Source organism: Pinus tabuliformis, chromosome 4_1 (assembly GCF_031772625.1).
Source record: "Pinus tabuliformis cultivar Carrire ecotype Pingquan chromosome 4_1, CPIR1, whole genome shotgun sequence".
Taxonomy (NCBI): Eukaryota; Viridiplantae; Streptophyta; class Pinopsida; order Pinales; family Pinaceae; genus Pinus; species Pinus tabuliformis.
Window position 1 is genome coordinate 556,581,155 of NC_142303.1, and position 16,885 is coordinate 556,598,039.

Below are 16,885 nucleotides of genomic sequence, written 5' to 3' on the forward strand. Positions count from 1 at the left end.
TTCTGCGAGTATTTTTCTTTGTTGGATTGCCAGATTCGACATCCAGATTATTGTACTCAGATTTCACTACTACATAATAATAAAACCCTCACTGCCACTGGTTTCCCCAAGTTGGGTTTTTCCAGGACAATTGTCGAAAAGTAACAGTGTCATTTTGATGTGTGTGTGCTATATTTTCTTAGTTTCCAATGCTATTTTCTTCCTTAGTTTATTTGTGAAAATCATAGTGCGAATTATTTGGTATTTGCTGTAGCAAACTGGAAATAGATTGTTAAATAAATTAACAATTAGGAAAATAATTTCCTGTTGCTGCGATAGATGAAATTTTCACAAAATATAGGGCAAGAAATGATCTTCGAGCTAGGGTCTCTAGAGGAAACCCTAGCGTAGTTGTGGATGTTAGACTCCGTCTTGTCAAGTCAAATGTGAGATTGATTCTTCTTCAAAACCATGTTTTGAAGAAGAAACCATTAAATATGTTTTTTAGAATATGTATCAAATTCTCCAGCTCTTCAAATGGCAGCAGTTTCATCAGCGCCTATCCCTGCAAGCAGACAAAGAAAAAGCCTTCATTCAAAATCAACAAATTTAAAAAAAAGGGAATTAGAAAACAGAGTTTGTAATAATGTGTTGGAGCATAATTGGCAAAGAATATTGCAAAGAGGATTTCATCAGATGGTGGCGGTGCCCTCATCATTGATTATGGACAAAATGGAATAATTTCAGATAGCTTACAGGCCATAAGGAAGCACAAATTTGTTCATATTTTAATTGACTCAGGAACTGCAGACCTTAGTGCTTATGTTGATTTTGCTTATGTAAAACAAATCATGGAATAAATGGCTTCCATATTTTTCATAATAGTAGCATTTCCATGCACTATTATAGCGATTTCATTGGCAATATCACATATTTACAGACATTTCTTGGACTACACAGAGCCAACATATCAGCAATATATTGTTCGCATTATCTTCATGGTGCCGGTATATGCGACAATGTCATTCATGTCTCTGGTGATGGGCGATAAATCAATTCGATTCGGGAAATATATGAGGCATGGGTCATATATAATTTTCTTTCTCTATGTCTAGCATGGGTGGATGGTCCAGGTGCTGTAATCACAAGCTTAAGTGGCCGAGTATTGAAGCCATCCTAATTTAATTGCCAGGTTATCACATCCACATTGCAAACAGCCTATTAGACAGACGGCTATATCTTATGATGGAAGTACCATTCTCTGCTGCTGTGACGATGGTAGTATGTGGCGCTGGGACGTGGCTCAGTAAAATCATCAATTTCTTGTTTCAATGTGCATTGGTATATGTTTCAGATATTTACGTCTGTACACTAACGGCTTTGATTGTTATTAGCTTCTGGTTGATATGGAAAATCCTGGCTTTAGCCAAATAATTTGTTTTGCCAGAAAAGTCAACAGAGTTTTGTGTTTGCTATAATACAGCGTGCCCATTTTTATAAAGCTACACTTTACTGGACATTCGAAATTAGCATGCTCCCCAGGGCCTTGTGTTCATAAAGACGCCTTCAAAAACGGCCAGTTGTTATTATCATCTTAATGGAGTCACAGGAATCTTCTCAGACGTCAGTGGAACATCATCACTGCCAGTTCTAATGCGGCCATCAGTGTATGTTGTCATGGAGTAAAGTGGAAATGGACACAGTATTTTAAGGAAAACGGTCTATTCGCATAGTTGATGGCTGCATTGAGTTGTTTATATATAAATCGTTGTTTTATGATAGAACCTTCTTCAAATGAATTAAAGGTATCAGTATATGTATGATATGGTGATAAGCACATGGAAAATGTAACGTGGCAATCGTTGCAATATGTGGGCATTCGATTCATCTAAAAGAGCATATGTGGCAATTTCATTCAAAGGTTCAATTGCCTATTTTTGTCTTTAGTTAGTCTACGCTCCAGGATTAGTTTTCATGGGTCAATCCTCAAAGCTGGAATAATGCAAGGCGATGTAACCGGCCTGCAAGTAATGAAAGATAAAACGTGGTTGACTGTAGAACCCATGCCTAATGCTTTCGCCGTCAATTTGGCAATTCAACTGGAGGTTGTGAGCATTAAAGAGGAGATGACGGAACTTTGTTTCCATTTATCAAAGGGCGGAAGTTTTGTTCAAAACTATTTTTATTAAATCGGTTTTATGGCAAATGTAACTTGGCAATGAAAGGTGAAAAGTAAAAGACCGAACGCCACGAAGACATCGATCCTGAGCAGAAAAATAGGGACAGATTGCCTATCCTAGTCTTCAGTTATGTTTTGGAGGGTTCACACTACAGCTTCCGCCTTTGTATTGGTCACAGATATGTATGCGCTGATCTTTAGGAACCGATGAGTGGCTTTTTACTATTTTTCATAGTGCCAGTTGAAACAGTTCCATCTTTTCATGGATCGGTTTTCTTCTGAGCTATTTATGGTATTAAAAAACATTTGTAAAGAGTGAGAGAAGTGGGGAGAGAGAGTTCTGAGCGCTGGTGGAGAAAAACAGAGCTTCTATTGTACAGTTTTGACAGAGATTTTAATAAAAAATGCAGCTCTGACCCCTGAGATTCCTGTGGTATGAAATTTAACATTTGTGTCATCCTTTGTTTCATATGTAGCCTGTTATGTGTTCATTTCATTTCATGATCGTTTTCAATTGAACAAATGAAGTGTTAAGGTAGAATTCATAATTTGTATGCTCTGCCTTTAAGTTTGTTCATATTTAATGTTTTCTTCTGTTTGACAAGGATTCATCTTCTATGCCCTTGTCAACTCCTCAGCAGTCTTGCCGTTTCATTTAATTTCAATTTGATGTTAAAATTTCTTGCCTACCTTGCCTCAGGAGATAATCTGTGTTTTTGATTATATTTCTCTGTTCAAGCTGTTTCTTTGCCCCAGGTGGCCCAGAAAACCCCATCATCCATTAAAACCCATTTTCCTATCAATTTACTAGCCTAAATTCAGTATTCTTTATTGGTCATCTCAGCCCCTTTGAAGACCTTTTGCCGAGATAGACCCGGAGAGAGCCCTCTCCTGTCCTCGTAGGGCTAGCTACGAGGCTGAGCGTGGTTTGATGTTGCCTTGAATTTTGCCTTCTTCAGCCTAAGGCAGATTTGAGCGCTAACAGTGGACAAGAGATCAAAGTCTTTTGATGGCTAGAACGTGAGATAAATGATGCCCTAGGTTACCTATGGGGCTAGGCCTAGAAAGAGAAGGAGAGGTGAGAGAAATAAGCTTTGAAAGTGATCACATATGGAAGGATTAGTGCCTTATCCTTTGGGAGAGATGGAGTCAAGGAGAATTTATTGTTTAGAAGAGGTTCACCCAATCAAGGAGGTCTTCAAGCAACTTTGCATAGCAACTAGGGCATGAGAGCAACTACTTGAGATATTTATACTTCGATATGCAGTAATTGAAGACTTATCAAGATATATTTTGATAAAATAATCTCTAGGAACATTCACACATGGCCTATGCAATGATGCAACGCTATAAAAGATCAAAATTTCCACAATTTCGTACAAGAAAGCAGTAAATTTCAGACTTGTATAGCAAAAATCCCAGCAACATTCATGTGACAGTAAATAACAAGAATTACCATGAAAATATTACTTACATGTGCAAAAGAGTATATCCAATCATCATATTATGTCAATATTGAAGCTCCAAGACAAGAGAGAAAGATCCAAACATCAAAGTTCATTCATATCATCCAAACACATCCTCTAAAAGGGATACAAAAATCGCACAAGAGAGAATAACCCAATCCAAATGATGATGATCAAAATGAATCATCTTGCTTCTATTTATACAATCCTCTAAGGGATTCGAATGGCCTAATTTGGAGTCTAGACTAATAATGCCCCTAAAATAAAATAATGTGCATAATAACAATACTTTTGCTGACAAGCCCACCAAAACAACTCAATAACTAGGCCTCTCAAGAGGTCATAATGATCAATATAGTGAGTCGTTGGGCCTTTGAGGAAGCTTAATGAAGTCCAAGGCGTGCCTTAATGTAAAAATGGATTCCAAACATAGTGGACAAGGGGTTGACCCCTTGTTTTCCAAGCAAGAACCTATGGTGCTCCCAAGTGGGTGTGGGGGGCATAAGGACATCCTCATGGGTCTCCAAGTTGATCGAAAATGCATGTAGACCACCTATAAAGGCTAGGATGATGACATAAGCCCTCCCTCTGCAGTGGGAGATATCCTTTGGACCCTGGAACATCTGCCAAGTGTATGGTGCAAGTGTGGAATCGGTTGAGCATGGTAAACCAGGGGCATCATCCTCATCCAAAAGGTGGAACACGAGCAATCAATGAATGGTGTTGGCGATCTATGAAGTACTCTTTGCTATGCTAGAGGCCCATTGCTCTCAACTCTCAATTGCCACTAGAGGGCTAGGACCTTGTATAGGGAAACCAAGGCCCAAATGGAGACCCACCTGCAATCCTGCATAAGATCCAATGTGTCCCCTTGCCTTCCAATACAACAAATAATTAGAACAATCAAGTAAAAGAGCTTACAAGTCATGGAATCAATGGGGCACTTCATGGTGGCATGCCCTTCCATAGTGGGATTTGGCATGTACAAGTGTCTCTAGGCTGAATAAGGAGTTAATTAAGGATCCTATTAGGTGATTTCAACCTTTAAAGGGGGGTGACATGTCCATGATACATCCTTCAAGTGGCATGTGGAAAATGATATAGTAATGGAATAGAGTGGGGATCAGGGGAATCATCCAGACCACATGTCATGGTACGAGGGTAACTATAATGAGGGAAGCGAACACCTGAGTATATGAGTGTAGGAGGGAGCAAATCGTCATACATGAATTACCCCAACCTTTGTTTTTCCACCCTTCATCCTATGCTTTTTGCCTTTGATTGATTTTTCTTCATAATTGCTCGGTGCTCTAGGGGATGAGAACATGATGTTTAATATATAGCAGTGGATACCCCTTTAAGGTGGGACAGTTCATTGTCCACCAGGGGGAGGGGGCTCATCTAGGGCCTATATGAACCAGGGTGATGGCCATGGATAAGGGGTAGAGCTCATGTTTGGCTTTTGCCCATGTGCTAAATTTGTATGCCATGGCCATCTTTTGCATTTTGTGTTACATTTCATTTTGAGAATGGCTAAATTATGCTTTTTTTTTTCTTTTTAGCTGCATCAACCTTTGAGGCATCGTTCTAGGCTTGACCCAAGGTGTGGTCAAGGGGAGGGCGAGGCTAACCCTATGTGGACCCAGTGGACACATGTGGACCTGGATGGGAAAGGAGATGAATGGGGCTAAAATGAGTGGAAGGAAGTGATGTATGTGGTGTCGGGAAGCAGGACCACGCAACCAAAGTCGAGATTTCCCAAGTAGTGCCAACCCTAAAGCTAGTGGCCAGTAAAGGAGATCCCACGGGACAAGGATACAAGTTTAATGCCCGAATCGGGAAATGGAGTCAAGAATACAGGCCTAGCCCACTGTTTCCGCTGAATCCCTCCACCAATCCATGCCCACAAGTGCCCATGACAAGTAAGGAAAATTATTCAACTATATCAATGAAAAGCCATATCTTCAGGGTCAGGAGGCCCACCTTCAAACATACAATCAGAACGAGTGGGCGAAGAACCACATGGTTGGCTCAGGTGGCGGAGATAATGGCACATCGAGCTAACTGGTGGCTGCAAGGGGCTGCTGGTTGAGGACCATCTAGAAGAAATTATTTTTCCTATATACACTACCTATAGGTGGTGGGTAATAGTGCGCACTAGTGAGTTCTTCTCTTGGAGGCATTGGCTAAGTAGAGTGCAAATTGTCTTGGATAGGATATGTTTTGTATGGAGAGGTTTTCTTTGGATTCCTAAAGTGATGCTTGCTTCAATTGTGTAAAGTTTAATGCTATTTTCTTCCATTTTACAGGAAATTTATAAAATTAGGGTTTTCAAATGACATTAAAAAGTGCAATATCTTTTGTGAACTCTTCTTCCAAAATTTGTCATCAATTATCTGTTAGAAAATTATATATTACGGAGCAATGGAACACATAAAATATTGCAGAAATATAAACGCATAAAACAAGAGAGACACAGATATACTTGGTTCACCTAGTTTGGGCTACGTCCACCCCGAATAGCCAGTCCTTCCTTTCTATTATCCAGCAAAATGAAGAGACACAACCTACAACAGATCCACTGTAATATTCTTTGTTTTCTCTCACAATCTCACCTCTCTGTTTCTCGCTCAGAGAATACACATTTATTTCACAGCCTCAAATACAATGCCGTCATACAAAGAGAGGGGTTGCCTTCTAGGGCAAAAAACCCTAAACTAAACATAAGTTCTACCGTCAGATCATCCGCCTAATGAACGACCCAGATTGACTAGAAATTACTATACTTTTACAAGGCAATTTTACATCTGTTTTTAGCTTCGGGGCGCTGCCCTTGAGCCTCCGTCGGGGAACCGCTGGCCCTCAGACCTCCCAGCTGGGGGGGATCGGCCCCCTTGGACCCCCGCACCACCCCGCGTGGAGGGGTGTACAAACTTCCCGGGGTATACATCCGGCTGAAACAAAGACCTCTGAACAATCATGCTCCACACACAACATTATCCATCGAAGGAACTAGTGTCTTGCATGTTTTCACCTTAAATCTCCTATACAAGAAAGTTGCTAGGGTTTCTAAAGTGAAGCAAATTGTCTTCCACACTCTCTATTCAAGGCCTTTCTATCTTTGACCTCATCGTAATTGACTTACAGTCATTGAAAGAGCAAGCTTCTTGTTTTTTAGAGAGAGAAAAAGTTGAAATACTTGAATATAATCCCCTTGAAAACTTAGACATTCGGCAAGGCTCTCTTCTAGGAGTAAGGATCAGTGGAGACCAATACTGTCCAAGTGATTTTGTTGTGAAGGTTGCTGAGATTCCATCAATTTAGTGATGTTCAGCTGCGTTTTTTGGTTTCAGATGGTGGGGGTGTGTTAACAGAAAAAAACAGCTTGCTGTTTTTTACACAAAGGGAAATTGTTGAAACACCTGGATCTATTACCCTAAAAACTGACACACTGCAAAGTTTCATCTAGGAACAAGGATTGATTGAGACTACTGTCCAAGAGAAATTTCTGACATTGCTGAGATTCAATCTCCACAGGGATGTCCAGTTAAATACCTACCTTTCGCTTATTGTCATTGTTGCAAATCTTGATTTTGGGGTGAAATGCCTTGTTGGAGCACCCGTAAACTTGTTTGAAATATGCTTTTCTGGATGTTTGTATGTTACAAAGCTGAGCATCTGTTTGGTATTTACCGGGTTTCAAATTGTTTTCTTGTCATGACAAGTATGACTTGTTATTATTTTGAATATTAGCGATTAGAACTACTATGATTGAAAGCATGTGGATATCAATGCACGCGGATCCCAATGTATTGCAGAAAAATACATTTTTAAGAATTATGTGAAGTTTCCAAATGAATATCCTGAATATGGCAACATAGATATAAGAAAACACCGGAATTATGGAAAAGAGTTCCATTCCTAAGAATTATGTGAAGTTTACAAATGAATATCTTGATGATGGCAACATATATATAAGAAAACATTGAAACATCTGAATAGTCTTATAAAGAAAGGTTAAAGCAGTAAGAAAAGAATAAGGTTTGGGATATTACAGTCACAGAAATCCTAATAAGATTGAATTTTGTAGGAAATAAAGGTAAGCGATGCTTCTACTTCATATTGGCACAGGGCCAATGAAGCATATGAAACGTGCCTTTTTTTGGGAATTCAGGAGTGTTTTAGGGCTATGATTAGAATGTCTACATGATGAGGGATAATTATTATTTTGTGGACACAATCATATGACTTCTAACAAGAAATCTGTTCGTGTAGATGATCTAATGTCAAAATAACTTGCTGATTATGCTTTTTATCTGCCTTTTTCATGAAATGATCTCTTTTTATAGAATATCTGTAACTGTAGTCTTCCCTTTTCTACAAAATGATAGAATATGTGCATCTGCAGCTATACTGTTTGAGAACATTCAGAAGACTCTTTTATTCATTTTGATGAATTGAATTTGAGACATCGATGTAAAACATATGAATCTGAATGGTATTTGTCTTCCTCTCTTTGTTTCCTTTATGTTCTTGAGATAAAAATATGCTGCGTAACACTTGTATTCAAAAGGAATGACATCCAATTCTAGTTGGGATTATGTAGGTTTTATTATTCCATGTTTAGCATAACTACATATTGATATAACTATGACGTAATGTATTTTGGGTCTGCCAATATCTGCTCGGAGTGCTTTATCATTTCATGAGAGTGAACGTTATTCTCTTCCGGGTGAACAGTCTGAGTTGATATGATTTTGAACTTTGTGATAATTATTACTTTTTGGTAAGCTAAGTGGTCTGTTATCTCTTCTTTTTGTTCAGAAACTATGGCTTGCTGGGTTCTCAAGGGGAGTTCAAGAAATGCACAGAAAAGCCTCTTCAGTTCTTGAGGATGCAGTCAGAAATATATATACCGTTGTTGCATTTTGTGCTAGTAATAAGGTGATGAAACTTTATAAAGTACAGTTGGAAAGTATTCTTAAATGGAGCTTTTATCATGCACATCTTACTGGAATGGCTTTTGGTGGTTCACAATTCCTTCTTTTTGCATGCAATGCTCTCCTTCTATGGTATGCAGCCATGACTGTCAATAGGGACCAAAGAAAAGTGTCCAGAGTCTTGAAAGAATACATGATCCTTTCATTTGCATCCTTTGCACTGGTAGAACCTTTTGGACTAGCTCCGTATATTTTGAAACGACGCAAGTCTCTGATTTCAGTTTTTGAAGTCATTGATCGGAAACCCAAGATTGACTCAGATGATACCTCTGGGTCGAAACTTTCCAGTGTATATGGAACACTTGAATTGAAAAATGTTGATTTCCATTACCCGACTTGTCCTGATGTGATGGTTTTGAGCAATTTCAATCTTAAAGTGCAGGGCGGTCAAACTGTTGCCATAGTGGGAGCATCAGGCTCAGGCAAAAGCACAATAATTGCCCTTCTGGAGCGATTTTATGACCCAGTTTTTGGGCAAATCTTCCTGGATGGGAAGGACACTAGAACACTTAATGTGCGTTGGCTCCGAAGTCACATGGGTCTTGTTCAACAAGAGCCTGTTCTTTTTTCTACTTCCATAAAAGAGAATATTATTTATGCAAGACACAATGCCTCTGAATCTGAGATGAAGGAAGCAGCAAGAATAGCAAATGCTCATCATTTCATAAGCAGTCTGCCGCATGGATATGACACTCATGTGGGTATACGAGGAGTCGATCTAACTCCTGGTCAGAAGCAAAGAATTGCTATTGCTAGAGTTGTGCTGAAGAATGCCCCGATATTATTATTGGATGAAGCAAGCTCTACAGTTGAGTCTGAGTCGAGCCGTGTAGTACAGGAAGCTCTGGATACATTGATAATGGGGAACAAAACAACAATTCTTATTGCGAACAGCATTGCAATGATGCGACATGTGGACACAATTGTTGTTCTAAATGGTGGTTGTATTGTTGAAGAGGGAACTCATGATTCACTGATGGCAAAGAATGGTCTTTATATGCGTTTGATGCAGCCCCATTTTGGTAAATCCCTGCGCCAACATAAACTGCTTTGAGTTTTCTGAAGGCTAATTGGAAAGTTTGTATTGTATTGTTTCCAGTCCAGTCCAGAGTTATTCTCTTCACCACCACTGATGGGACATCACATGATGAGCATTTACCTAAAACAGTGCGCTGTATTTTCAACAGCAGTTTGTCACTATGCCATTCTGCAGTTGGTGGTTCCTGTACAAGGTGTTTCTCAGCTCGAGAGATTTTGGTTAAGTATGGGTAAAAGTCATTGATTCTTGAAAGAAAGCATGGTGCTTTTTCTCTTTTCTGTACAAATTGTACAAAGTATCTCTTTGGGATCTGGCAAAGCTTATTTCAATTTATGTCAGAGGAAGAGATGCTGGGAACTCAAGGTATCTTCTATGAGGGTCATGTGGAAATAAACTTTTGGCATTTCAATGTCTACAAGGGTTCCTACCAATGGTTTATGTGGTGAACACATTGTTCTATTGATCTGTTCAGGTTATTCCAGCCCTTTCATGCATGATATTTCCACAAGAGGATTAATCCGGCTCCTTTTTATTTAATTTTGTGAGCAAAGTACATGCGGCACCTAATTTGTGGCATCCTTTGAAGGAATACAAGCATTTCATTTTGGGATATGGCAAATATTCTTTCAATTTCAACTGGATCAAAAAGATGCTGGGATCTGGAGGATATTATTTATGATCATGAGTTCAAATAGTTTGCTGTTAAATGTCTACAAGGGTCCCTACCAAGGGCAAAAATGAATACCATGTCCTATTTGGCCGTTTTGGGCATTGCAGTTCTTTCATGCATGGTATGTCCAGGAGTGGATTAATCTGGTTCATAATCAATTAATGTTGACAGCACAGGATGCTTGGCACCTCATTTGTGGCATTTTTTAAAGGAGTATAAGGCGTGTTAGATTTCTTTCACTTTATTTTCTTGAAAATATTATATGCTCAGTGTGATTCTTGAATATAAAATCTTGGTTCCTGTACAAGGTGTTTCTCATCTTGAGAGATTTTGGTAATGGGTAAAAGTCATTGATTCTTGAAAGAAAGCATGGTGCTTTTTTTTTCTGTACAAATTGTACAAGTATCTCTTTGGGATGTGGCAAAGCTTATTTCAATTTCTGTCAGAGGAAGAAGATGCTGGGAACTCAAGGTATCTTCTATGAGGGTCACGTGGAAAGAAGTTTTTGGCAGTTCAATGTCTACAAGGGTTCCTACCAAGGGTTTATGTGGTGAATACATTGTTCTATTTATCTGTTCAGGATATTCCAGCCCTTTCATGCATGATATTTCCACAAGTGGATTAATCTGGCTCCTCCTTTTTATTTAATTTTGTGAGCAAAGAACATGTGGCACCTAATTTGTGGCATCCTTTCAAGGAATACAAGCATTTCACTTTGGGATATGGCAAATCTTCTTTCAATTTCAACCAGATGAAAAAGATGCTGGGATCTGAAGGATATTATTTATGATGATGAATTCAAATAGTTTGCTGTTAAATGTGTACAAGGGTCCCTACCAAGGGCGTAAAAGAATACCATGTCCTATTTGGCTCTTTTGGTCATTCCAGTTCTTTCATGCATGGTATGTCCAGGAGTGGATTAATCGGGTTCATAGTCAATTAATTTTGACAGCAAAGGATGCTTGGCACTTCATTTGTGGCTTTTTTAAAGGAGTACAAGGCATGCTAGATTTCTTTCACTATATTTTCTTGAAAATATTATATGTTCAGTGTAATTTTTGAATATACAATCTTGAAGATGGATCAATTCTTTCAGCTTGTGTGCTGTACTGGCCTTTTTATGGTAGCTGGATTTCTTTGGCATCGTTTTCTCACAGTATCAATATGAAAAGACATAATATGAAAGCTTTTGATGGACATGGTGTTTTTTTCAATCTTACAGCTTTCAGTTCTGCTTGATATGTAATCATTCTCCAACTTGGATTATCTGGATTGAGGCTCAAGTTGCAAAGGATTTCAACTCGGTGTAAAGAATCAAGATATGTGCCTGCTTCCAATATCTATGAGCATTACTCTGTGGATGTCTTGCCATGATTTGACTGTGGAATTAGGGCTTCACCTAATTGCTTGAAAGTGCTCATTACCTCTATGCTTTGAACACAAATTGTCTGTATTTGGCTTATCTGCCTTCTTTGATTCTTTTACCTCATTTGGTAGTTGAATCAAGCAAACTTCATACACGATTTTCACCGTATGTCTCAATAATCAATGCTAAGGAGAGCCTCTCTATAAAAGAGAGCTGTACCACACCTTTCACCATGTTCTGACCTCAACTTGCTATTAAATGCTAAAGTAGGAGTCATTAGCTTCCCTTTGTCTGTTATGCTGAAGCCATCTGTCACAGTTGTGATAGGAGCAATATGACTGTTTTCTCAAGAAGAAAACCATTATCAAATGAATCTAGAGCAGACTAACATCTTGGAACTGACAATGTGATTCCAATATGAGTTGATGAGATTTTGGCAATTCCTTGCAAAGTGGAAAGCTAAATTATATATTAGAAGCGCTGAAGCAATATCTTTTTGTAGCGAGAGTATCCTTGAAACATCTTTGTGGAAAATCACTACAAAGGACTTCTGTTTCACATATCTGGAGCCCACGTCAACTGCAAGGAAAGGAAACTTGAAAAAGGGTGACGGCATATTTTGTAGGGCATCAAATGCTTCTGATGTCAGTCTCTGCTTTTGCCTTGAAGGTAAATATTTCTCAGGTCTAGCTTCATCACAATTGTTCATCATTTATAAGTTTTTAAAACTAACGCAGATATTTTACATTTCCAGTTTGCTTGATGTTACGGGTGCAATGCAATAATAACTCTTCGGGGAATGATGGAATGTATCCAAGTTCTATGCTTAGTCACTGCATATGGCGCATTTTAAGAAAGAAGCTCGAATTTCTTCAAACTCTCAAGAAATGAAGAATTGAATGGAAATTTTTATTGGTCATGCAAAACCTCTTAAAAGTTTCAGAAGTAAATGTTAAGATCATTTTTCTTTAAATTTAAAAACTTTTAAAAGAATATATATATATATATATATATATATATATCTAGAAATTTGATGTGATATATTTGAAGTTTAAAAAATACTTGTTTTGTTTTTTGTTTGAATATATGAAGCTATAATGCAATTCACCTAATTGTCGTTATCGTATTCAATGACAAACTTTATCATTTATTTTTGCACTGGTGAACGTTTTTGAATTTCATTGTTCCCAATGAACACAAACCAGGTGATTTAGGTTCTATGTTGGATACATTTCATGGTTGAGTTTGGGACTTCTTAACAGACCTGAAAGACATAATGACAACACGAACCAGGTGATTTAGGTTCTATGTTGGATATGTTTCATGGTTGAGTTTGGGACTTCTTAACAGACTTGAAAGACATGACGGTAACCAGAACCAGTTAATCAAGGTTAAAAAGAAGCCTTAATGCTTGAATCAGTATTGTGAGAATTACAATCTAGTACCAATATTTATGTGATAAGTTGATTACTTTCTATTGATGAAGCGCTAAAAATGTTGACAGGGGGCGGACCAGTTAAAGAAAGACGTATACTTCAGGCTAGACGTATACAGTTGGGCCATGAAGTATAAAATTAATGTTAGTGCCTTGAAACTCAAGATGCAATCTATACAGCAATTCGAGAAAGAAATGCTATGTTATTCATGCTATATAACAAGAGAAATATAGGCACAGCTGTCTCCAGCATCATATGGAAATAAGGACGATGTGAGCTCCCAAACAATGTTATACTCGGACAGAGATTTTTTTATTTGTGACACGTTTGAATTGGACAAGGATTGCATTAATAAAATACTCGTCTTAATCGAATGGTTTGAATGTTTCCGTTACATTATCACAGGGACTGAAAAGGCTGGTCAATTTAAAATGTTTTCAATGTCAGAAACACAATGTCAGAAATGTTTCTCATTATCAGATGTATTTAGTCTTTAAGTTAATAATACTGTTTTTCATACACAATTAAATGTCTTTTGGTCCGAGTATTAGGTTGAACAGCGTGCTTAATTGAAAAGTCAAAAACATCTTTCATTAATAAGATTGCAAATGTACCACCATATTACTGTGAAGATGAATTGAACTGTTATTGCTGAAAATATGAATGTAAATTTTCCGGATTGATGCATAGATTGTTATTTAAACTGTTTTCTAGCCTTCAAAAAGACAAGGTTTCATGTGGATGTGCCCCCAGCGGCGTGGGAGGCTCCTCCCCACGTATGGCATGGTCCTGGGGACCTGGGGATATTGGGAAGCGTTCATGAATGGTGTCAGGGATATCTGTGCATCAATGTGCCAGCTAATGTAGTTGTTTTGATCAGCATATGTCCCTAAGAAGCCAGGGATATCTAGATATCCCTGGATGCTTCCTTTCTTTACTTTTGCAAGTTTAGAGCCTACATCCAAGATATTTTTGTTTGCTCGCATAGTTTCAATTTTGTCAAATTGATGTATGTGAAAACGAACAGTTACTGACCCTATTTCACATTCCCTCAGCAAATAATCTATACACAGAATTGTTGTTTGGTAACTGTAATCTTCTTCAGGATGTGAGGGACTCAGCTTGCATACACTGAGCTCTTATCTATGATATTTAAGAATCAGGAAATGGTATCAAGTTTTGGGCCAATGTTTATATGAATGATTTAATAGCATTTTTGAGTAATTCATTTAAGAGTTCCACTTGGACAGCGTACTTAGATTTAGAACATTTCTAGTTGTAGCTTGCACCAAGAAACTAGCAGGTTCACTTCAGCTTGTGACACAGAATCAGTCAATATGGATACCTTAATATTGGCATCTGTCGGCTCAGTATAAACTGCAAAACTCAGGTTCGTTTGGGGGAGAGCAGGCACGCAGTTTTAATTCATGAATATTGTAATATGGCAGTGAACATTCAATAGAAGAGATGAACTTGAGCCTTAAGTGATGTTTTAATGCCACACAACTGTTACATTAAATAACAATTCCAAAGGGAATTTTAAATTATAAACCAAATGAAAGATTGGATACTAATGATCTACAGGCTTAAAACATGAAGTGAAGAGTGCACTGCATGGCATGAAAATACCACTATTGCTCAAGCTAAGGCTTAATTGATGCAAAAGCATATGCGTTGGTTGATTGGATTTCATTGTTACCCACTTAAATGAGTTCTACATTTTTTAAATACTACTAGTTTTTAAATTGAATATTTTTGTTGCTGCCATGGCCTCACTATCCTTTGAAAGTTGGAGATTGCCCCCAGCTGTACCAGAACCTCATTTCTCTGTACCAACATTTTCTAACCTTGCTTTAACATGGAGATTTTGGCATTTAAGGAAATTCACTTCACTAGGTACAATGGTTCATAAAAATAAGTTCTGGGCTATGCATAGTCACCAAAATTGAAATGACTAACATTGAGAAATTACTACATGAATAACTATGTTCTATGCAAACCCTATGGCCATCAGCCGATTGAGGTAGGTTTTGTTTGCAAAGCAATATTGAGATGTCTTGTGAGGAATATGAAAAGTTAGCCCATGGATCAAGTAAATAATGCAATTCACTTTGGGAGGGTGTCTCTCAATGTTAATTGTGGATTCTTAAGAACATTGATCAAAACATGTGCAGTCAACATTAATTTTTGGTTGATAGTTTCTTAACAAGTTGGCCCAAAGGCATCTATGCTTACAAATTTTCTTATTAAAGAAACAATAGCAATTAACAAGAGGATTATTACTAATGAGTCTTAAAATTACTTATAATATGAAAACTTCATTGAAAGTGTGAAGAACATTATGGTGAATGTTTAATAGAATTTGCAAAGGAACATTGCAGAGGAATTGGAGCTTTCAAGAGGAATCTATATGATTTTCTTTTTCAGAAATATTCTCCATATGTTTCTTAGTGTTTTTATATAGTAAAAGTAGTGTTTCACGCTTTTTGAATAAGGTTTGTGTGATACTTGTAGATTAGAAATTAAGAAAAAAAATCATTAAAATGAATAAGAAAAGTAGTTGAAACATAGATTCATCTTTAGATTGCATATAAAATCTTGCCTTACTTTTATTGTAGTAAACAAACAATATTTTGTTTGATATTGAAGAAGAAATATATTTGTAAAAAATGTTTTGATAGATATATAGTTGATAAAATAATTTAAATTCATTATAAACACTAGGAAGGGTGCCCTTTCATATGAAGAGATGTCTCTTTGATAAGATACATTTTTACACTTTTTCATTAATTATTATCTATGTTCATGTTTGTTTTAAGGAATGCTTTGTCTTTAGAGCATAATGAACCAAATTTTCTAGTTGTGGATGTTGCTCATCTCTGGTTGGTTAGTCTTCTTCTTTGTGGACCCATCCTTTTCTTTGAACTGTTGATTACTTGAAATTTTTATTTTATTTCACACATATAATAACTTATTCCTAAATTATAACTTATCCTACCATGTGACCAAATAAGTGTGTGTACAACCTATACATTTCATTGTACAATGGAATTATCAACAAATATATTTGTATCATATGATGTGTACCTTCATTGTACCTTTCCTCATACTTTTGATTTGCCTTCCGTCTTTCTAGATAAAATACCAGTGTTTCTAAAGATACTTTAGCGAACATTTTCATCAAATCGCCAGAGGCCAAATTGGATTGATTCCCATCATCTCTTCCTGATGGTGCGAGTTCAAGCCTATATTGGTTGGAATGAAGGGTGGAATCATGGTTAGGCCAATCACGAAAGCATAACCAATAGAAATGAAACTCACACGGAGGCTTACATGTCATATGCATATACACTTTAGACAGGGCTTGGAATTACTAAGTATTTAGTACACATTGAGTGAATTTTACTATCATTAATTTGATCAACTTGTTTTTTGACTGGCACAATCTATTGGACAATGAGATCCTCTAAGCAATTCCAACAAAGTTTATAGGAGAAATTGCAAACAACCTCCTGACTTAAATTAGAAATGAAGTCAACCTCCACATAGTACTTACAATCGACTGTTGGACACCATTTAACCCTACTATTTTGTTCAATATATGACCTCAAAAGATTATTTTTTATATTTGCTATTATCTTCCTCAGATAAGCCTAAAGGAAAAAAAAAACTGTATCTTCACTCACAACAACGCGACATGGTGGATCTACATATGGACATCATAAGGTGAGGAAACTTGCATCACTACGA

The 16,885-nt window shown here is 37.4% G+C and overlaps 1 protein-coding gene across 2 annotated transcripts in view; it reads left to right on the forward strand.

Annotated features, from left to right (window-relative positions):
• The window catches only part of LOC149177054 (ABC transporter B family member 20-like), a 295,712-nt gene extending 284,468 nt beyond the window's left edge, over positions 1-11,244 (forward strand). For both annotated transcript variants that reach the window (XM_089420035.1, XM_089420036.1), the window contains one exon: positions 8,449-11,244. In XM_089420035.1, coding sequence (XP_089276161.1) covers positions 8,449-9,678 — 1,230 coding nt within the window. In that variant the 3' untranslated portion in view covers positions 9,679-11,244. The remainder of the gene's footprint in view (positions 1-8,448) is intronic.
• Positions 11,245-16,885: the final 5,641 nt, after the last annotated feature.